General features: G+C 38.8%; 1 protein-coding gene across 4 annotated transcripts; it reads left to right on the top strand.

Moving 5' to 3' along the window:
- Positions 1 to 1,770: 1,770 nt before the first annotated feature.
- On the top strand, positions 1,771 to 17,963 carry igfn1.4 (immunoglobulin like and fibronectin type III domain containing 1, tandem duplicate 4). Of its 4 annotated transcripts, XM_047584281.1 has the most exons (26): positions 1,771 to 1,935; positions 5,550 to 5,640; positions 6,379 to 6,405; positions 6,866 to 6,988; positions 7,369 to 7,508; positions 8,653 to 8,752; positions 8,986 to 9,067; positions 9,151 to 9,343; positions 9,480 to 9,593; positions 9,946 to 10,114; positions 10,722 to 10,994; positions 11,192 to 11,422; positions 11,640 to 11,675; positions 12,510 to 12,575; positions 12,734 to 12,766; positions 13,362 to 13,477; positions 13,595 to 13,736; positions 13,834 to 14,127; positions 14,316 to 14,618; positions 14,932 to 15,111; positions 15,197 to 15,325; positions 15,423 to 15,502; positions 15,696 to 15,888; positions 16,419 to 16,715; positions 17,402 to 17,728; positions 17,815 to 17,963. In XM_047584281.1, the coding sequence occupies exons 2-26, from the start codon at positions 5,595 to 5,597 to the stop codon at positions 17,817 to 17,819; spliced, it is 3,699 nt and encodes a 1,232-aa protein (XP_047440237.1). In that variant the 5' UTR covers positions 1,771 to 1,935; positions 5,550 to 5,594; the 3' UTR covers positions 17,820 to 17,963. The 4 variants fall into 4 exon arrangements, with proteins under 4 accessions (XP_047440237.1, XP_047440238.1, XP_047440239.1 ...); XM_047584282.1 differs by lacking the exon at positions 6,379 to 6,405; XM_047584283.1 differs by lacking the exon at positions 12,734 to 12,766.
- Positions 17,964 to 18,764: the final 801 nt, after the last annotated feature.

The raw sequence follows: 18,764 nt of genomic DNA, 5'->3' as shown, positions 1-18,764 counted from the left end.
GGTGGAGAGTGTTCAACAGGAAGTATATTTCACAGTGTTGCAAAACAACTTTTACTCACACCACCCTTACTGAATATTTACTGATTTTTATTTTTTTTTTTTAATATAAATCGTTCTTATACTGTGCATAAACAAATCTGCTTTCACGAAAAGAAATAAAGTCACCCGACTGAGACTGAGACTATGAATGTGGTATAGTCTGTGTTTCTGATAGCCCAAATTAAATGATAGTATGAATTAGAGGCGTAGCACCTTCATTACTTATCATTGCTTTCTCATGCTGTTGTAATTTATCAAGATTCACAACCGTACAGCTAAGAGGTGAGATAGACTCACACAATGCTAACAGAGACAGATGTAAGAGCTTACTTAGATTAATTCAATTAGCTTGTTCATTGTGTACCTAATCAGATAGGTATCATCTTATTATGATCATTTGGAAATGATGTGTCAATAGAGTATCAAAAATCACGTCACCAATAAACTATAATTTATAAATAGTCTGCAGTCACCTGACAATCTTTGAATTACACTTCTACAAGGAGTCTGACCGGTTCACTATTTAAGAAGGCCTAGAGGTGCCCAATAAAAGCGTCGTATTTTTAGTCGGTGTCAGCAGGACTCATCGGTGCATCTAAACACTAATGTAGGGTTTTTGTGTTCTCGTAAGAGAGTCACCACAAGCATATTTGTCTGTCAACGCTAGCCTCACCATAAATGCATTTTTACTTTCAGCTCCACAACCACAACATAACTGACAGTCTGCCACAAGAAACACAAAACTGTAAAAATGACACAAGTCTCCTGCTTGTCTTGGTTGATTAGGAAACCAAATGTATGTCCACGCCATTAATTTATGAATATTTTTCACTCTACGCAAACTAAAGCTTAAATAGTCTTATTTGTTAAAACTATACATCTTTCCCAGGACACGAGGGCAGGAGAAACAAAGCTAGTCTCCTTTTATTTACAGGATACAGAACACGATAAAGAAATGCACAGATGTGCAGCAATGACAGAAAGAAACACTTCCAAGTGTCACTGTGCATTTTCTCTTCAAAGACATATTTGAATTTTAATAGAACATAATCGATGGGCCGATATCTAGACAAATAATTATAACGGTTTATTAAAGGTTCATTTTTGACCGAGTGAAAACGTCTTCAGTGGGCTGTCTTACACATATCGTCATACTGGTCTGCATATATAGTGTGCTGATGGTTTTAAAGCTGGTCACGCATGGTATCCGGCTGTGCTATGTCATTTAAATAAAATGATTACTTTCTTAAGTCCTATATTGTGCGGTTGACAAAACGCGCACGCGTTGCCAGGGTAACGGGTACAGCTTACATTACTGTAGCGTGACTTCAGAGAACTAACCGACTAGTTGGACTGTCCAGGTTTAACAAACAGCAGAGGACATTTTTACCATTCTGCAATTTATTTACTACATCGTCCAAAATAAATTAATTCTGATTAATAATATTAAATGACCCAGTGACTGACTGACAAACTCCGGTCCATTATGAACAATATCCACCACCCTCTACACGGACAGTGAATTTCTCTCGGGATAAATAAAGCATCTAATCTAATCTAACCTGATTTGAGGAGACAATAAAGCATGAAGTATGTATAGACCAAATATGGAAGCTGTTACATCTGACGTGAACAAGCCAAACCTACGGCCATCCGAGGGTGAGACTTGCAGTCTTCGCTCTCCCTCCTCCCACCTTCTACAGGTTGTGAGTTATGCCAAAAACAAAAAAGTAATCCCCTTTCTTGGCAGGCACCACGTCTGACAACGTGGGAGCTTGTCGCAGAGTCATTGGCATCCCTGTAAGGATTTAATAGCTTGTACAGGCAACAGGGAAGCAACACTCAAATATCAGACTGGGAAGCAGCACCACCGAAGAGGATTAGAGAAGTGCTGAGGTGAGTTCATCATTCATCTCGCATGCAGCCCACTGATAAATGAGGATGTTAAGTATTGAGAGATGGCTGCAGTGCTGGACACGAGTCCCTTTTAATGATCAGTCCAAAAAGATAACAAAAAAAAAGATAGATGATTGCCCATGAACAAAATTGAGCCGTCTGGATGAATGGTTTTTTGAATTTTGTTGTCCTGTTTACTCAAATGTGTATTTTTACATGGATACACATTTTGTGTAAGGTTTTTGCAAGTTTAAATGAAAACTCTACCAGAGTCCTTACATAAAGTTTAGAAAATGCAAATATATGCTAAAGCAGCCATCCCATTGAAACAGTGGCTGCTCACAACATTTCAAAATAACAGACAAACTTTCCGTAGTCACTGGGTCTAATATACTTGTACACTTTGAATGAATATACTGTTTTTGAGTAAGTTGTCAAATGAAAATATTTAAGTAGCATGTCACTCATAATATTCTACCTATATGTCTTAATTATTGAATGATGTTGCTTTACACAGCTAAATGCTTGCGTTCTCTCTATTTTTATGGCTCTTAAAAACCATAAAATCTCTGTAACTGTAACCAACACTTTAACTACCTAATGTCCCAAATTAAGAAAACGCGACACTCTCAGCATCAACATTAACTCCTTAGATAGCCGCTTGCTTTCTGGACATGCCCACAGCAGCGCCTTGCTTTTAATCATTTTTATGACGCCTTCAGTCTCTGAGTATACTGTCCCGTGCTGTATTTCAGCACTGGTCACGGGAGCAGCTGGTGGCTTTAACACCAACTGGCCACACAGGCCATGTGAAACCCATAAAAAACTACTTTCGCTACAAGGAGGGCGTCCGAGTATGCCAAACGCCAAGCAGGCAAATACCTTTTACTTTTAAGCAACCTTAACACTTAGAGAATAGATCTGTAAAGAAATATTAAGTTAAGCGCTCATCAAAAAAGTTAAGTGGCAAGCAGTTCCACAAGTTATGTAAACTTGTGATTCATTCATTCATTTAGGTATGGCTGTAGCATATTTAGTGCAAGGCTTTCTCTTTTGAGAAAGAATCAATGAAGAGCAAATCGAAAACTGTCAAAAATGTCAATAGCTTGGGCAAAATAGGCTAATTTATTCTGTCATCGTTTTGACATGCACTCCACGACTTAGGAATGCTGAACAGCAGCAATGTTAGCTTTCTGTGCATCGTGTTTTACCTACCGGCAACGTCTCTTTGCACCTCTAGCCTAGAGAAACAGTCGTATATGTGAGGTAAAATGACAATAACCTCAATTTCATTTTAAATTAGGGTCAATTACGTGACCATTCTGCGCTTCAAAGCACAGAATACGGTGATTTATAGTCACTAAACTCGCTATATTGAGCTCAGTTGACATGTCAACAGTGATTTACAAGCATATCAAGGTGTTGGAGAAGGGATGTTCACAGTTTAATGTGGCATGTGACCGATCACATTACAATCTGGTTTTCTCAACCTCCAACAGCCATGAACCATAGAAACCCTAGAATATCACACGCCTAAAGAAGGTGGTGCTAGGCGTGCCTACGTACTGTTTATGAAATTTGGGGTAGTGACACATGTCTGAAATGTAAATTTAGCGTGTCCTTTTTATCAGCAAGGGTATAGAGGTCTAAAACAAAGGGGCAGCCATTCAGTAGTATTTGTTGGTTTCTTTGCCCATTTCCAAGCTCTGATGACCCCTACAGCTTAAGGTGACTGCTGGAGGATGCTGTATCAGCTCATACCCCCCTGCTGCGACAGAGATGATAGTGTTACCTCTTTTACTGTGTACTACTACTCAGTGAGCTGCACTTACATGGACACAATTTCACTACTAGCAATCATTCCGATTGCTAGTGGCGAAATCACTCAATCGAAAAGTATTAGCACCTAATAACGACGTAAACACCTGATCCAGCTGTTTCTCCAGGAGTTTTTCTGAATTAAACAACGAGTTGTTCAAACCAGTGTTCCTAAAGGTGAACAAAAACCAGAATGGATGTTGCGTCACTGATTCATGGATTCATTTTAGTTGTCTTCTATTGAATGAATTCAGTCTTCTCTTTCTTCTTCTTCAATTAATTTGTCACTCCCAACTGATCTTATCAGATCATTTTATTTTGGGTCCATCTAGATGATGAAACCATTAAGAAACTTCTTAACTGGGCTGAAACAATATTAAGTTATAAGGCCATGTCAAAGAGGTGTTAGTTGTACTTCTAGCTGGTCCTGCATCAAAGGAAACTATACAGAGCCTAGTATTACAGTGAACACAGAATTGGTAATATTTAGTTTTAGGAACATATCTGATCAGGTTCTCCCATCCTAGCAACCCTACGCTAGAGCATACCCAGCAAATGCACCTGGCAAGTTCTGTAAGAATGCGGTTCCTATGAATTTCTAATCAAACTCCACCAACGCTATAAAGTAAGTTAGTTACACTTCACTGTCCCCAGGGGGAGGGGAGTCATTTCCCCAAACTATACATCTTTTACATCAAATAGCAAACAGAAACATGAGGTTCAATAAACCATAACTGTTGTCATAGCCACAATGCTTGAACCCTACACTATGATCATGGTATAAATCCCCACATTATAGATGGAATTATTATTATAGGAGGTTTAGTTCAGCTACATTCACATGTTTTCTTTTGTTTCTTCTCATTTTGAAAGATTTAACTTTGGGATGGTCTGATGTTCTTGAGAACGACCCAATACTTTATTAGACTTTATTAGAATCAATAATGACAAAAATAACAGATGTAGCAGGAACTCTTATGATCACGTTTTAATGATCACAACTTTTCTGCAAATCCCCTTAAGCCCCAGCAACGCTGAATCCATTAAATTAGTGTTCAGTCTATTCTAGTGAAGTGGCATTTGTCATTCTAAGTTTAGTAACCACGCGGATAATGAAAGATTGCTATGTGCCAGTGGAGATCCTCTGGTACCAATGAAACTGACAGACCATAAAAAAGAATGTACATTTGATAAGCATGTTATGATTTGTGCAACATGGCGCCCGGCTGCTTAAAAGGGCAACAAAAACTCTTTAATGGGGATAGCTTATATAGTGACGTTAATTTGAAATCCTACCTCAGTTCTATTTTAAGGAGGATTTTATTCTCTTTTACTGTGTAACTCAGCATACCAGTGCTTACCATACAAGTACATATGACACACATGACCAGATTTTGTGTCTTTGCTTAACTATTTCTCCTACTTTTGGAGAAGCTGCATCTTCCTTATTTTTTAAATATATCTGCAAATAACAAGCCCCATAGGAAGTATACATACATTAAATTTAACTAATCTTAGTAAAACAAAATGTGGTTTGCAATTGTCAAACTGGATACATAGTTTTGCCAATGTAAACATCTAAACTGTGTCTATTCTTGCACAAAACCTATGTTTAATAAGTTAATATCGGACGAGGCTCTGATGCACGACATCCTGACCTCAGTTATCCTTAAACAAAAAGATGTTTTAACAACTGTATCATCGTTTTAAAGTAACATTTGCAAAGGACACTTATCACTGTTTGTTTTCTTTTTATTATGTGTATATGGAAATAAACTCCCTGTTGTCTATCACAGGCAAGGAAATCTTTCTGAATCCATCCAGGAAACAAAGGACTCAAGATGTTGAAAAAGTCAAAAGTGACGGAGGAGACAGGCACTGGCCAAGGTAAGGTTTGTCTCATTTGAGGAAGGAAAAGAAGACATCCACGATGAAACAACAGCTTATTTTTGTTTTTTTATTCCAAACTCTTAAGATCTACTGCAACCCATTTGACAAGTAACCAAATAAAACCAGTAATCTAAACATAGAGGGAAATCCGCAATCTTCTAATAAGATTAGTGAACGCAATGGACTTTTAAGAGTCCAACCTTGCATCCATCGTACCTTGTGCAATTCTATGTAATTGATGTCCACCCAGGGTGCTGCCTCAGGTTGATGGGTTAGAAAAGCCCACACAAGGACATGTAACAAGTCCCAGATCAATGAGGAAAGTATTTCTGAAATCCACTCACTACAAACCAGTTTCAGTCAGCATTTGATCTCACTCACAGCCTCTGAGAAAGTAACACAGAAGGGCTGGGGAGGCGATCTATTTGTTAATATAGGTGGTAACTCTTAACATTATTTGTGAAGCAATATATGTTAAAAGGTTACTTGCTATTATCAAAGCATCATTACACACTTAACTTTACAATCTTCATGTTTCTTTGGAAACTTTCCGTTGCATATGTATGTTTGTGCATTGATATATTACACATTTCCGAATGCATAATGCTACAACTTGACAGGGAAGAAGAAACATGTATATTTGTCCACCCAGTTCAATTTTTGAGTCTAATTTATAATACACTGCTAATACCATGCTGATATGTGCTTTATGTGATCTTCAACGCGCTTCATCAGGTCCTGATGAAGACAATGGTAAAGAAGGTAGGCTTAGGGGGCAACAGAAAAATCTGTCATCATCAACCTACTGCTCACAAAGGCATGAAGAACTGATACGCAATGGATTTATTAATAAACTATACGAGCCCACATATATTCCGGCTGCGGATATATATGTGCGTCATTACAAGGTTGAAAGTTAGGCATGGACTCATATGGGACAAAGGTAAAAAGCTAAATATTATTTAAATATAAATTCATAGAACACAGGAGCGCCGTATAAGTAGTATGTGTGAGTATTACGAAAAACTGAGTAACATTAACATTCTAATATGTCAAGTATTAGAATGTATCTGCAGCATGATTCATGCCGGGTGATGATTTGAATATAAGATAATGAGATTTCTAAGGTTGAATCTGATCATGGTCTTGTTTTTCCATCCCTCTTCCTCGTTCTATCTGTCAAGCATGTTGTCACTGACATTTCATTTTCCGATGCTAACAGTGGGGATCAAGAAAAAGTCCAAGGTCCCCGGGGTGATGATTACACAGTATATTGAGACGCTGCCAGAAGGAAAGAGCCATCCAGACTTCACCCGCAAGCCGATTGCTTTGACCATCCAAGAGGGTGAGACTTACAGCAAAAGAATCGCTTTAAATATTGATATCAGCGAAAAATATTCCAAGGTGGGATTTACATGATTCTGCATAATGGATTAGATCCATGGGTTTTGTACAAGGTCAGAGAAGAGCCTTGGCAGTCGACACGGAGAAACCTTTGCCAGAATTAAACACAATGATATCAAGCCAAGGCAGGTGTCAAGATGATCAAAATCATTCCATGAGACACAGCTTAATTTTGCATTTGCAATGTATTGGTGTCTTATAGGCACCAGTCAAGGTTTGTGCTACTAATCAATATTAAATAACAGTGTACATTTGCATTTCTTTAGTGTCCAAAAGCTTACCTGTGTTTTTCTTTCTTTTTTTAAAAAAACAAAAAAACAGGTAAATTTGCTTTCTTCAAAGCCATTGTCACTGGTGATCCAACGCCGAACGTGACATGGAGCAGAAATAATGGAGAAGTGTCTGATACGTCGAGATACCAGTCCAAATACGATCCCAACTCCAATGAGCATACATTTGAGGCAAGTGATAGCGACTATCGAATCACAGTGTTACTTTGCAGCAACATGCCGATGTAAAGGGGTGGTAAAAATAGCACACAGAAAGAGGCAGATAAAGTCAAAAAGAAAGACAGAAGAAGAAAAAGAAGACGGTGTTTGATTACATCAAGGTCACCAATCCTCCGACCTTTTCGCTGTGTCGATTACTCTCACTGATCCTATCAGTTTTCTGGAATGGGCAAAACCAAGTTCAACCACACATCCAGTCAACACACAAGTGATTGAAAAATTGAAAATGTACAAATAAAATTGCATCGACCCATCAAGAAGTCTCTGTCAGAATGTCACTGAGACCTTTGTATCTATTTCTATTACCGCTCAGTGGATAGCACACTTATCTTCAGTTACCTGTGGGTAAAGATGAAAACAGTATACTGTGGAGTAGCTCAACTACTCTAGAAATATGGCAGTGTTAATAGTACACTCACTCTCTGTCAAATGGTGGGGTTATGCTCACCTGTGTGTTTAATATTAAGTCGTAAATGTGCAGCCACGTAGAGACAGAAATGACAAGTTGCCACATAAATAAAATAAATGAAAGCGAAATAACAGAGGTATTTAGTTTGTTTAATAAAAAAAGGAATGGTAATCTTAAATCTGGCGCTATACTGAAGATGTAGGGGCACCCTCCTAAAATAGTGTAAGGGGAAACACCATATGGAAGGTGGAAACACACAAATACATTGGCGAATTGATCTTCAGTTGATCTGCAATACGTTTATTTTGCCAGTAAAGAAAAAACTACTTGCATCTACTCCACAGGCCTCAAATAAATGTTAAGATAAAACCATCCCACACTAACCTACCCCCAGTGGTACTGCGCTTCAAGCCACTTCCTTACTGGCTTTAATTTCAAGCTGTGGTTGTTGGCACTCGGTTTTAACACCTTAACACCTCATGCCATGAGAGTGCACAAAATCTAGCAACCAAACGGGTAGACAAATTAACACAGACTGCTAGAACTACCGGGTAAAGAGGACACAGCTTCTTCAGCTCTGAGTGGTAAATGGATCTCATCCAGTACACACCAAAGCACACAGGATCAGAAAAAAGAAGGAACCGATTTCCAGGGTCCATTACATTAAACATGTCTTGTATCTTCCAGATGCCAAATGTCATGCCGGATCAAGCTGATACCTATAAATGCTCTGCCATTAATGAATTCGGACAAGCCATTGTCACGGTTGTTTTAAATGTCATTGAAGGTAAGCAGCGTTTGACTGTTATGAGAATGAAATGTGTATGCAAGGAAAGTATTATAGTATGTAGCACAGTCATTCACTGCCTGGAATCCACTTCAAATAGAGTGGACTAATCTCACCAAATTTAACACTACTTTCTACACTTGAGTGTCATTTTCACTCAGCAGGCCCTCTCATGTGTTTTTCTGATTATATGGCTGTATTAATAATGCAAGAGTCCTCTTTTCTGCCTTTAGTTGGCTTCAAAAAGAACAAAGTCCAGAAACCGGCAGCTGAAACCATGGATGGGGATTTTAAAACTGTTCTAAAAAGGAAAAGGTGAGCTCCTCATATTGATGGCCGTGTGTCGTCTACAGATTTACAAGGCTGTTAAAGTGACTGCACTGGATTTCACTTTCTAGCAAGATCCGCCCCAAATCTGAACAACCGGAGAGAAAAGACGGAGAGATAGATCCTAAATTCTGGGAGATTTTACTCAGCTCTGATAAGAAGGACTACGAGAAAGTGTGTGCAGAGTTTGGAGTAACAGACTTTCGCTGGATGCTCAAGAAACTGAATGAAATGAAAAAGGAGCGGGAGGAAGAACAAGCAGAGGTCAGTGATGTGTTCATTTCTTCTTGGGGTTTGACTTCAAATTCTTAGAGTCATAAGTTCACTGTGGCAGCTGAAGGTAATTACTGAATGAAATGATAAGAAAATTAGTCTGTTTTTCTTTTTTTTTATTCCCCAGTTTGTCAAGAGCATTTCTAACCTGAAACCTATTCAGGTCAATGCAGATGGAACTGCATCCTTTGAGCTCGACATGGACCTCATTGAACAGAGCAGTTCTATTTTCTTGTACAAGGTTGGTGTCAAAAAAAAAAAAAAAAAAAAACCCTACCTCTGCTCACACTCTGCTACACAATAAGTCTAGAAGTCACTTCAATAAAGGAGCCATCTCTTAGGGATATACTGTATAGTTAATTTCACTGTAATCTCTGGCCAGTGCTTGAAATGATGCATCAAGGTCACTTAAGTTAGAACCAGATGGAGCATTTGTTAGGAAGGAAGAACATCCTTGGACTCGGCGGCAAATAATTTCAATGATCTTTGATGATTCTGATGAGGTCTGGCTGTGATGGCAATTACAACTGATAACCAATGTAGGACAATTCCAACGAACCCAAAGGACATAACCTTGTATGTCTTCCCTACAGGATGGTGAAATGATTCCCTATACAAAGGAGCTGGGAGATAAGATGAAGCACAGCCTTAAACATACAGGAAAAAAGTATGTTTTCAGTATGAGGGACCTTTTGCCAGAAGATGCTGGACTGTACCAGCTGGATGTAGAGGGTGTGAATATGTTTTCCACGGATTTCAAAAGTAAGTGGGAATAAATAATAGAGATCAACTGATACAGATTTTTTAGGGCCAATACCAATTTTTTTTTTTTTTTTTTAATTTTTTTGATCAGCCTCGGTCGATGGCTGATATTTGGGGCTGATACTGCCTTTTCTTTCTTTGTTTACATGACAAAAATGACACAATGATAACAAATGTAACAGGTCTCAATTTAACCAATGTTTAAATAAACATGAACATTATTTAACGGTCCTATGCATATAAGATAAACAGTTAAAAGAGGTAGAACGCAATTTCCAGCTGCACACACTCAACTAGTGGGGGAGGGGCAATGTATGGGCTGCACGGTCCGCAGCATCGGCAGCCAGTAGCACAGGGCTAGCTGTTAATGCGTAAATCTTCTCAGGAAAAATAAAATAAATAACACACACACACACACACACACACACACACACAAACACACATATATATATATATCAGCACCTTAGTATTGTCTGATACTGATACCAGTAAAAAAATAAATAAATTGCTGTCGATCACTAGTAAATAGCACCAACTGTGTTTGTTATTGTATTTCATGCAAAAGTAACCAGTTATTAATTTGTTTTTGTTTTGTTTTGTTTTTCAGTCCCCATGGTGGATTTCTTGGTGAAGCTTCAGGAAGTGACTGCAGTAGAGAGACAGGATGCAGTATTTGAGTGTGTCCTATCAAACCCCTTTTCCAAAATTTTGTGGTTTGGCAAGAACCTTCCACTGGAACAAGGAGATAAATATGATATTGAGGTTTCGGAAGACAAACTCATTCATAGGCTGGTGGTCAAAGACTGTATGGTTGTAGACAAAGGAATTTATTCTGCCTGTGCAGGGATAAAATCGTGCAACGCATGGCTTATTGTTGAAGGTAAGATTTTATCCTCCGCCGAAAGACTCACTGACAATAAACATTAACAGAGAACGTCATGAAACCAGAAAAGACTGACGATTCTTCTGACAATCATTGCTTCTTGTATTATAATAATGTATTTTGAGTACGCACTAAGCATGAATCTTCTCTCTCGTCATTTTTCTTTCCTAATTCTTTCTTTCTTTTTTAATCAGCTGATAAAGATGCGCAAAAAGGAAAAAAGTCAGCAAGGAAAACAACTAGAGCAGGAGGATCGGGGGTGGATTTGCAGAAAATTGCTGAGGAGCAACAAGAAAAATTACAGAAGCAGAGAGAGGAAATCAAAGAACAGATTAAAGCTGTAAAAGAAACTGCAGCAGCTGCAGCGCAGGCTGAGTCACCTCCAGCACCCAGCAAGGCTAAACCAGCAAAAGCCCCCGATTCAGGTAAGAATGCCCACTGAAAGATTTATGAAACACGGTGTTAGAGTCACAAACAAAAGGGGCCAAAAATGACTTTAAGTTGAGTTAATAATAGTGATATAATAATACAAACTGTAATAAACTCACATTAATATCAATTTATTATGTGGAGTTTGTAATTAAATGTTTTGTGGATTGTATATAATAATAAATCTCTAAGTGGTCTAAATGTTTTTTTTAGGAATGGACTCTTCTGCTCTGGATGTCAAAGGCACTGGTAAGAATCTCAGAAGACTTGAGAACCTTTATATGCATTCAAAAGTGAATTTCTCATAAACACAATGGCAGAAGTCGTCAGTTTGTTGGGGCAGTTAGACTCGATAAATGTCAATAAATGTCAATAAATGTCTGCGCATATAAATGTTGTTTAATGTAATGCTGAGGTCAATGTAATGTTTTGGCTTTTACATTGTGTCGTCATGTGACCGTCTGACGAGTTGTCTCAGTGTAAATCTCGCTGAATGTTCGCAACAACACATGATAGTTTTCCTTCCCTTGGGCAGTTGTTCGATTTAGCCCAAAATGAAACTTATATGGTAGAAATTTGAAACGCACCTCTCAGTTTCGTTCCCGCTATAAAGCTGCATCATCTGGAGTATTAAACGCAACGTTCACAGTAAGTGAAACAAAGTCTAAGCGTGAATTTTCTGTTAGGCTGTTTTCTACACGCTTCTTGTGCTTGCAAACACGAATTGTCACGATTTTATGGTGAGACGGGTCTACTCCAAGTACTGTATGCTCTCAAATTTTCACCGTAAAATATAATAAGAGCTTTGTTGTTAAAAATTTCACACTCTCACTTTTGAAAGGCGTGTGATGAACCCCCCATCACACACACACACACACACACACCGCGAGGTTGGCAGAAACATGTACATTAATATTTAAAGCAACGTCAACCAAGACTCCAACTTTTCTGCAACGAAATGGTTTCCTCTAAGCTAGAAACCAAAATCATCTAAAATAACAAGAGTTATAAGGATTCACCCCTAAGCAAAGAATATGTTTTAAAAATTCAAAATGTTTTAACGCTGTTTGTGATCACTGATAGGTGATTCTGACAAAACGTCATCACCCCCACCAGCAGCATCTGCATCAGCTGAAGTCTCGGGAATTGGTAAGACACAAGAAGAGGGCGGTGGAGCTCATAAGAATTAGGATCACATATGCTGCAGTAGCTTTATGTCACATTTTGCATATAATCATGATGACAGAGCACCTTCACAGACAGCAAGTTTATATAACTGTTATTGCTGTTTGGATGCTCAACTGCAGGAACGGAAGATGGTGATCAGACATTTGCAGATGGTAGTATGGCAGATATTAAATGCTCAAAAACACAAAATAGTAACACAATGTTAAAAATGATAACTCTTAACAGGCTTTAGTCGCACAAGTTTGTTTTAAAATTAACACAATAACTTCACTATTTGCATAATTCCTTGTTCCCGTTAACATCTTAATCCTACACGTGGACTACAGCTTTCTTTATACATACAATACAATACATGGGAAGGAGTGAAGATTCCTTCATGACCAGCATGTTGCTCTGTGCCAACGCGCTCCTGTTGGGTTTTTGTTAAAGTCTGCGAAGATTTAAGTTTGCTGCTTGTAAGTGTGCTTGCTTTTAATGTTAGTAACTTGGGTTTCTCATAAAAACTCCAGTTTTCAGTACGTGAATTACAACTAATTACATTTGTTATTGAAGATTATGGGTCTAATTTTAATAACAGCAGGATGGACAAACTTTTTGAGTAACATTTTGCTTCATGTCAAATAAAATTGACATGCATGATCGGTGAGTATAAATACTAGGGATATTTTATTCATTATTAACTGTTCTTCATTCAGATGACGAATGAATACGCTGTGTGGAGAGTAACTTTGATTTTTATGTGTCTAGAGCCCAAAATTACCTGCGGACTCTCTGATATTTACGCTCTTCGTGGAAATCCAGCTGAATTAAGTGTGAACATGAACGTGGACTGTGAGGGCACCTGGTTCAAAGATGGAGAGCAGGTAAAGCCAGCAAAACTATAGTTAAATGTACGAAATACAAATACTATTTATTTTTTAATTTAGGAATGTAAGACAAAAAAATAAGCCCTGAAAATCCTGTTTTGTTTCGTTTTTTAGCTAAATTCAGGTGCTGGGGTCTCCATAACCAAAAGTGGAAGTTGTCATAAGCTGACAATTCCAAGATGCACAGATGACAACACTGGAATTTACAAATTCATATCAGGGGACCTGAGTACCCAAGGAAAGGTCACTGTTGGAGGTATAGAGTCCTTTGTCTTATTTGAAAACTTGTATTCAATGGCAGCAGTTACAGTAATTTAAACTGACTTGTGCTCTGTGTGCTTCGGGTTTATTAGATGTACCTGAATTTGACCCAGACGATCTTCACAAGTTCTCCAAACCTGTGATAGTGAGAGTAGGCCAGAACGCTGCTTTCAAGATGCCCTTTCCGCCCCAGGAGTCGCTGGTGGTCAGCTGGTTTAAGGATGGCACGGAGCTCAAAGACGGAGGAGGAGTCAAGATCGGCAGGGAGCCCAATCACAGCCGGCTGTTGCTCAGAGACTGCCTGCGGACAGACGCAGGGGAAATAAAGATCCAACTCAAAAACCCATTTGGGGCCATAGAGGCCACATCCCAGCTTATTGTGCTTGGTAGGAAAACACAAAGAAATCTAATGAGAAAAGTGAGAAATACTGAGGGATATAAAAAAAAAAAAACCCTAGTGTTTGTTTACTCCTAAACTCACAGCCATCTTCAAACACACTGTGAAAACCATCTTCACCTTAAGCAGTGTATATTTGACAATACGTTTAAAATTGACACTGTATTTTTCTGCCAGATCGTCCGGGTCCACCGCAGGGTCCAGTGGAGACCGTTGAAACCACCTCATCAATAATTGAGATTAAATGGAACCCTCCCAAAGACGACGGCGGCTCCGCTGTAACTAACTACATCATAGAGCGGCTGCAGTGTGGACAGTGTTTGTGGACCAAACTGGGAGACGTCTCATCTGACAGGACCACCTTCAGAGACCGGAATGTGACTCATGGAAAGAAATACAACTACCGCATATACGCAGAAAACCCAGAGGGCACCAGTGACTCCTTGGAGACGGCAGATAGTATTATGGCTGGCGTAATGAGTAAGCACGGGAACAAAAAAGTCTCACTTAGCATTCCTCAGCATGCTAATCCCCCTAAGGTGGAAATAAATGAAAAGGCCTCTGGATAGTTTTGTGATTGTGTCAAATCGTTTATCACTTGCACTATTTAATCATCGTAGAACGCCGACCTTTTATCTTTGCTCTAATACCTGCTTTATCTCTATGAGAAATTGTCCGCAATATCCTGCAGTAATAACGCTTGGATGTTCTCGATTTATCCCGTGGGTGTAATTCCTACTAAGTTATCAATGATGAGCTCACTTAATTAATTAGACTATTTGTCATTTCTTAGTCCTCGCCGGTCCACCTGGTGCCCCGACTGTGGTGAGCGCCTCAAAGACCTGTATTAAACTGAGCTGGACACCCCCAGAGGACGACAGGGGAGTTCCCATCATTGGTTACCAAATAGAGAAACGCAAGAAGGACACAAATCTATGGGTTGCCCTAAATGCACTTCATGAGCCTATAGAAGGTTTGTTTAAACAAAAGTATTCTACAGTGTTTGGATTAGATTATCCCCCCTTTTTTTTAACCCACTACATAAATCTCACTTTCAGCTGTGAACTACGCAGTCAAAGATGTCACTGAGGGAGCAGAGTATGAGTTCAGGGTTTCAGCCATCAATGAATCAGGAGCTGGAGATGCCAGCCCTCCATCTGCAATGGTGTGTGCAAAGAATCCCAACAGTAAGTGATGGCTTCCCCACCCCCACCCCCACCCTACAGTGAATATTAACGATTTAATATTTTCTTGAATGTCATGTTTTGTGTGTTTTCCATCCAGTGAGACCTTGTTTTAAGGACCCAGAAGACTTCATTGTTATCAGAGCAGGAAATTCTGCTCGGGTCAAAATTTGCTACGAGGTACGAATGAACCCAAATTTGAGAGTCCTCCTTTGGTTAAAATCCTAAACATATCATGACAATCGTTGCTGCATTTTCTGTTCTGGCATCCCATTCCAACCTGTCATATTCTTGAGTGATGACTTTGTTAGAGAATGACAACACCATATAGGCATCACGCTGCACCTCATTTATCTAATATTGATATCTCCAGGCTGAACCACCGCCTCAGATAACATGGCTGAAGGATGATGAGCCACTATCTCCGTGGATTCAAATCATCAATACGGAGGGAATGTCTCAGCTCGTTATTCCCTCATCTAAGCGATCAGATTCTGCGATCTATACCATTAAAGCCAAAAACTCTGTGGGGGAGGCTTCATTCGACATTGAGGTTAGAGTCACAGGTGAGGAACTAAAACTGTTTTACACTGTGCTGACACTAAATACACGATTGCTTCAAAATACTCAGGTCTTTAAATGAGGACTGTATGTCAGGAATCCAAGATGACGTCATTTTTTTCTGGCTAGGAAACACCTGTTACAAAAACTGGAGTATATTAAATTGATGATATTTGATAGTTTTAATGGAAATAATACAAAAGTACACGGGCAAACCAAAATATGTCAAAAAACAGCTCTTAAATGCAGCTGCAATCCTGACAAAAACCTAGAGCAGGGCTATGCCTGTAAAGTTTGGTCAGATTATAGATTGTTTAGCCACTTAGCAAAGATTTACCTACTGCTGTTGGCTAGGTTAGTTAGCTTTTGTCATCTTGTTGGTTGCTGACTGCTAGCCTGTTGTTCGGTTTTTCAGTTGGACTGGGCTTCTAAATGTGTTTTGCCTCAGATCTTGGCACAAGGGATTGTAACATTTCATCCTGTGCAATAATGGCTGCAAAAGATATTTCCTGCTTCCTCTAATACTTGTTGCTAGATGAACCCAAGACTCCGGGGCCAGTAGTGCTAGAACAAACGGTCCACGGCAAAGTGGAGATTTCCTGGGCTCCCTCTCCCGACGAGGAGCTTGACGACCGCCTGCACTACATGGTTTCCCAACACAACTCAGACACCAGAGTATGGAAGACTGTGGCAGACAGACTCTTCACCAACACGTACACCGTCAACAACATCCTTCCTGGGATAGAGTACCACTTCCGAATCTACGCCAAGAACGATATGGGTCTCTCGGATCCATCTCAGTCGCCCACATGGGGCGTCAACAGCAACAGAGGTGGGTTAGTAGAGTTTGATTGTGCCAATGCAGCATTGTATAGTGCACCAGTTGGATCATTTCAGAAGAAATTATTTAGAGGTTTTCCAAGTTAAAATGTGTTGTATACTACACTAAAGACAAACAGGCAAAGAAGTACTGTGTTCATGTTAACCCAACCACAGTTCATCATGTATGACAGTTAATCTGTTTAAAGCACATTGATTGTGGTCTGTAGAGTCAAGTCTTAATGTGGCGGTTGTTTTTTTTTTTTTTTTTTTTTGATTGGCAGAGTATTTCAGAGTCTATGAATATAATATCTAACTATACCTACACATTCAACCACTCTATTTGAATGGATTTTGTGTCACCTCTTCCCAATACCCTATTACTCTCTTACGCGGAGTAGCTACCGTCTAGTCCTGAAAGTGGCATCCTAGAACATGCCAAATCATTTCAATGTCAATCTCAATGAAGGACTGCCTACCCCCGTCCTTAACCCTAACCATCTTGTGTGTCATTTTACGCTGTAATATGGAACAAGAAAGGAGTTCGATTTTTTCCATTTACTAGAGCCTTCAGTGAATGTTATGCTAATGCTAATTGATATCTGGTTAGCGCAAATCACATTTCTGAGTCTTTGTTGATTAAAAACACCATTTTGTTTAAAAAAAATAAATAAAAATTCTACTTCTTTTCACTTCAAGTTCAAGTAAGTTCAAGTGGCGCTAACTCAACAGATGTCTGCTTTGAGAGGCCTCCATCCATCTTGGTCCCTTTGAAAGTTCACACGCCACCTAAAGGTTACCAGGTCTACATGACGTGTGCCGTCCGAGGATGCCCTACGCCCACCGTATCCTGGTACCTGAATGACGTGTGCATCAACTCGGACAGTAACTACTACATCACCAACTCTTTCGGCGTGTGCTCCATCTATATTCTAAGAGTCCGACCAAAGGACAGCGGCGAGTATAAGGTTGTAGCAGTCAACTCTTTTGGCAAGGCAGAGTGCTCTACCATAGTTACTGTTAGAGGTAAGCCTTAATTTAAGAGTTACGTTTTCCTGACATGGTTTGTGGAAACTGTTTATTCTTATGATTATTTTTGCTTCTTTCCACAGATTAAAATAAAAGAAGCATTTGAGGAGCGTATCCTCACATTGAGATGTTGGGGAAATATTTTGGTTGATTTCATTAACCAAACTGCATGCTATTACTGCTGGTAAAAGTGCCTTATTTAATGTATTCAATGTAATTTTAAACTGCCATCAAAAATAAATATGAATATTATATATATTAAATATATTATATTCATATATTTATAATATTTAATAAATATAATATGAATGAGTAGTAGTAAAGTGACAAACTGTAATGCAAAGTATCAAACTATAATAAATCCAAAAAAAAAGATTTTGCAGTGTTGTTTTTTTGTCTTCTCATTGAATTCTACATCAACGTTATATATTGTTAAGTGACAAATTTGTCCTTTCATAAAAGAAACACGTTTCCTGCATGTATTTACAGCAGCATGTGGATCCTACATCTGAGCCTGAGAGCTGAGATCCACACTATGAATATTTGCAGTACTACATTAAGCATTCCAGAGTACAAATTTTCATTGCATTTCCAAATATAGCATATATGAGCTCTGCAGTAAATTGTCTATAAGAATATCCTTGGCTGCAAAACATAAAGTGTTTCTTTTAATATCTACCAGTTGGTCTAGTTGACCATTAAAGTAAAGTTTTTCAGGGAGACATGTACAGTATCTATATAAGTACAAATCCATAAAACAGAACTATTTGAATAAAGTCCATTTACAATATGTATTTTATTGCACAAACAAGGGAATTGCAAATTAAGTTCACGCTGAACAGTGCATATTACAATAAGCAGAAAAGCAGTTGGATGCAACTCGTTCATTAAACAGCTCAGCCAAGAAGAACATTGATTTGATGGTGATAAACTTTCTGATAAATAGTTTTTCCATTACAACTCCTACCTCTTTGCATGACATAGGAGTACTTACCTCATTTACTCTACCCAGGTCAGAGGTGATATTTGTGTT

Source organism: Mugil cephalus, chromosome 4 (assembly GCF_022458985.1).
Source record: "Mugil cephalus isolate CIBA_MC_2020 chromosome 4, CIBA_Mcephalus_1.1, whole genome shotgun sequence".
Classification (NCBI taxonomy): Eukaryota; Metazoa; Chordata; class Actinopteri; order Mugiliformes; family Mugilidae; genus Mugil; species Mugil cephalus.
This window is presented reverse-complemented; position numbering and strand designations above follow the sequence as displayed.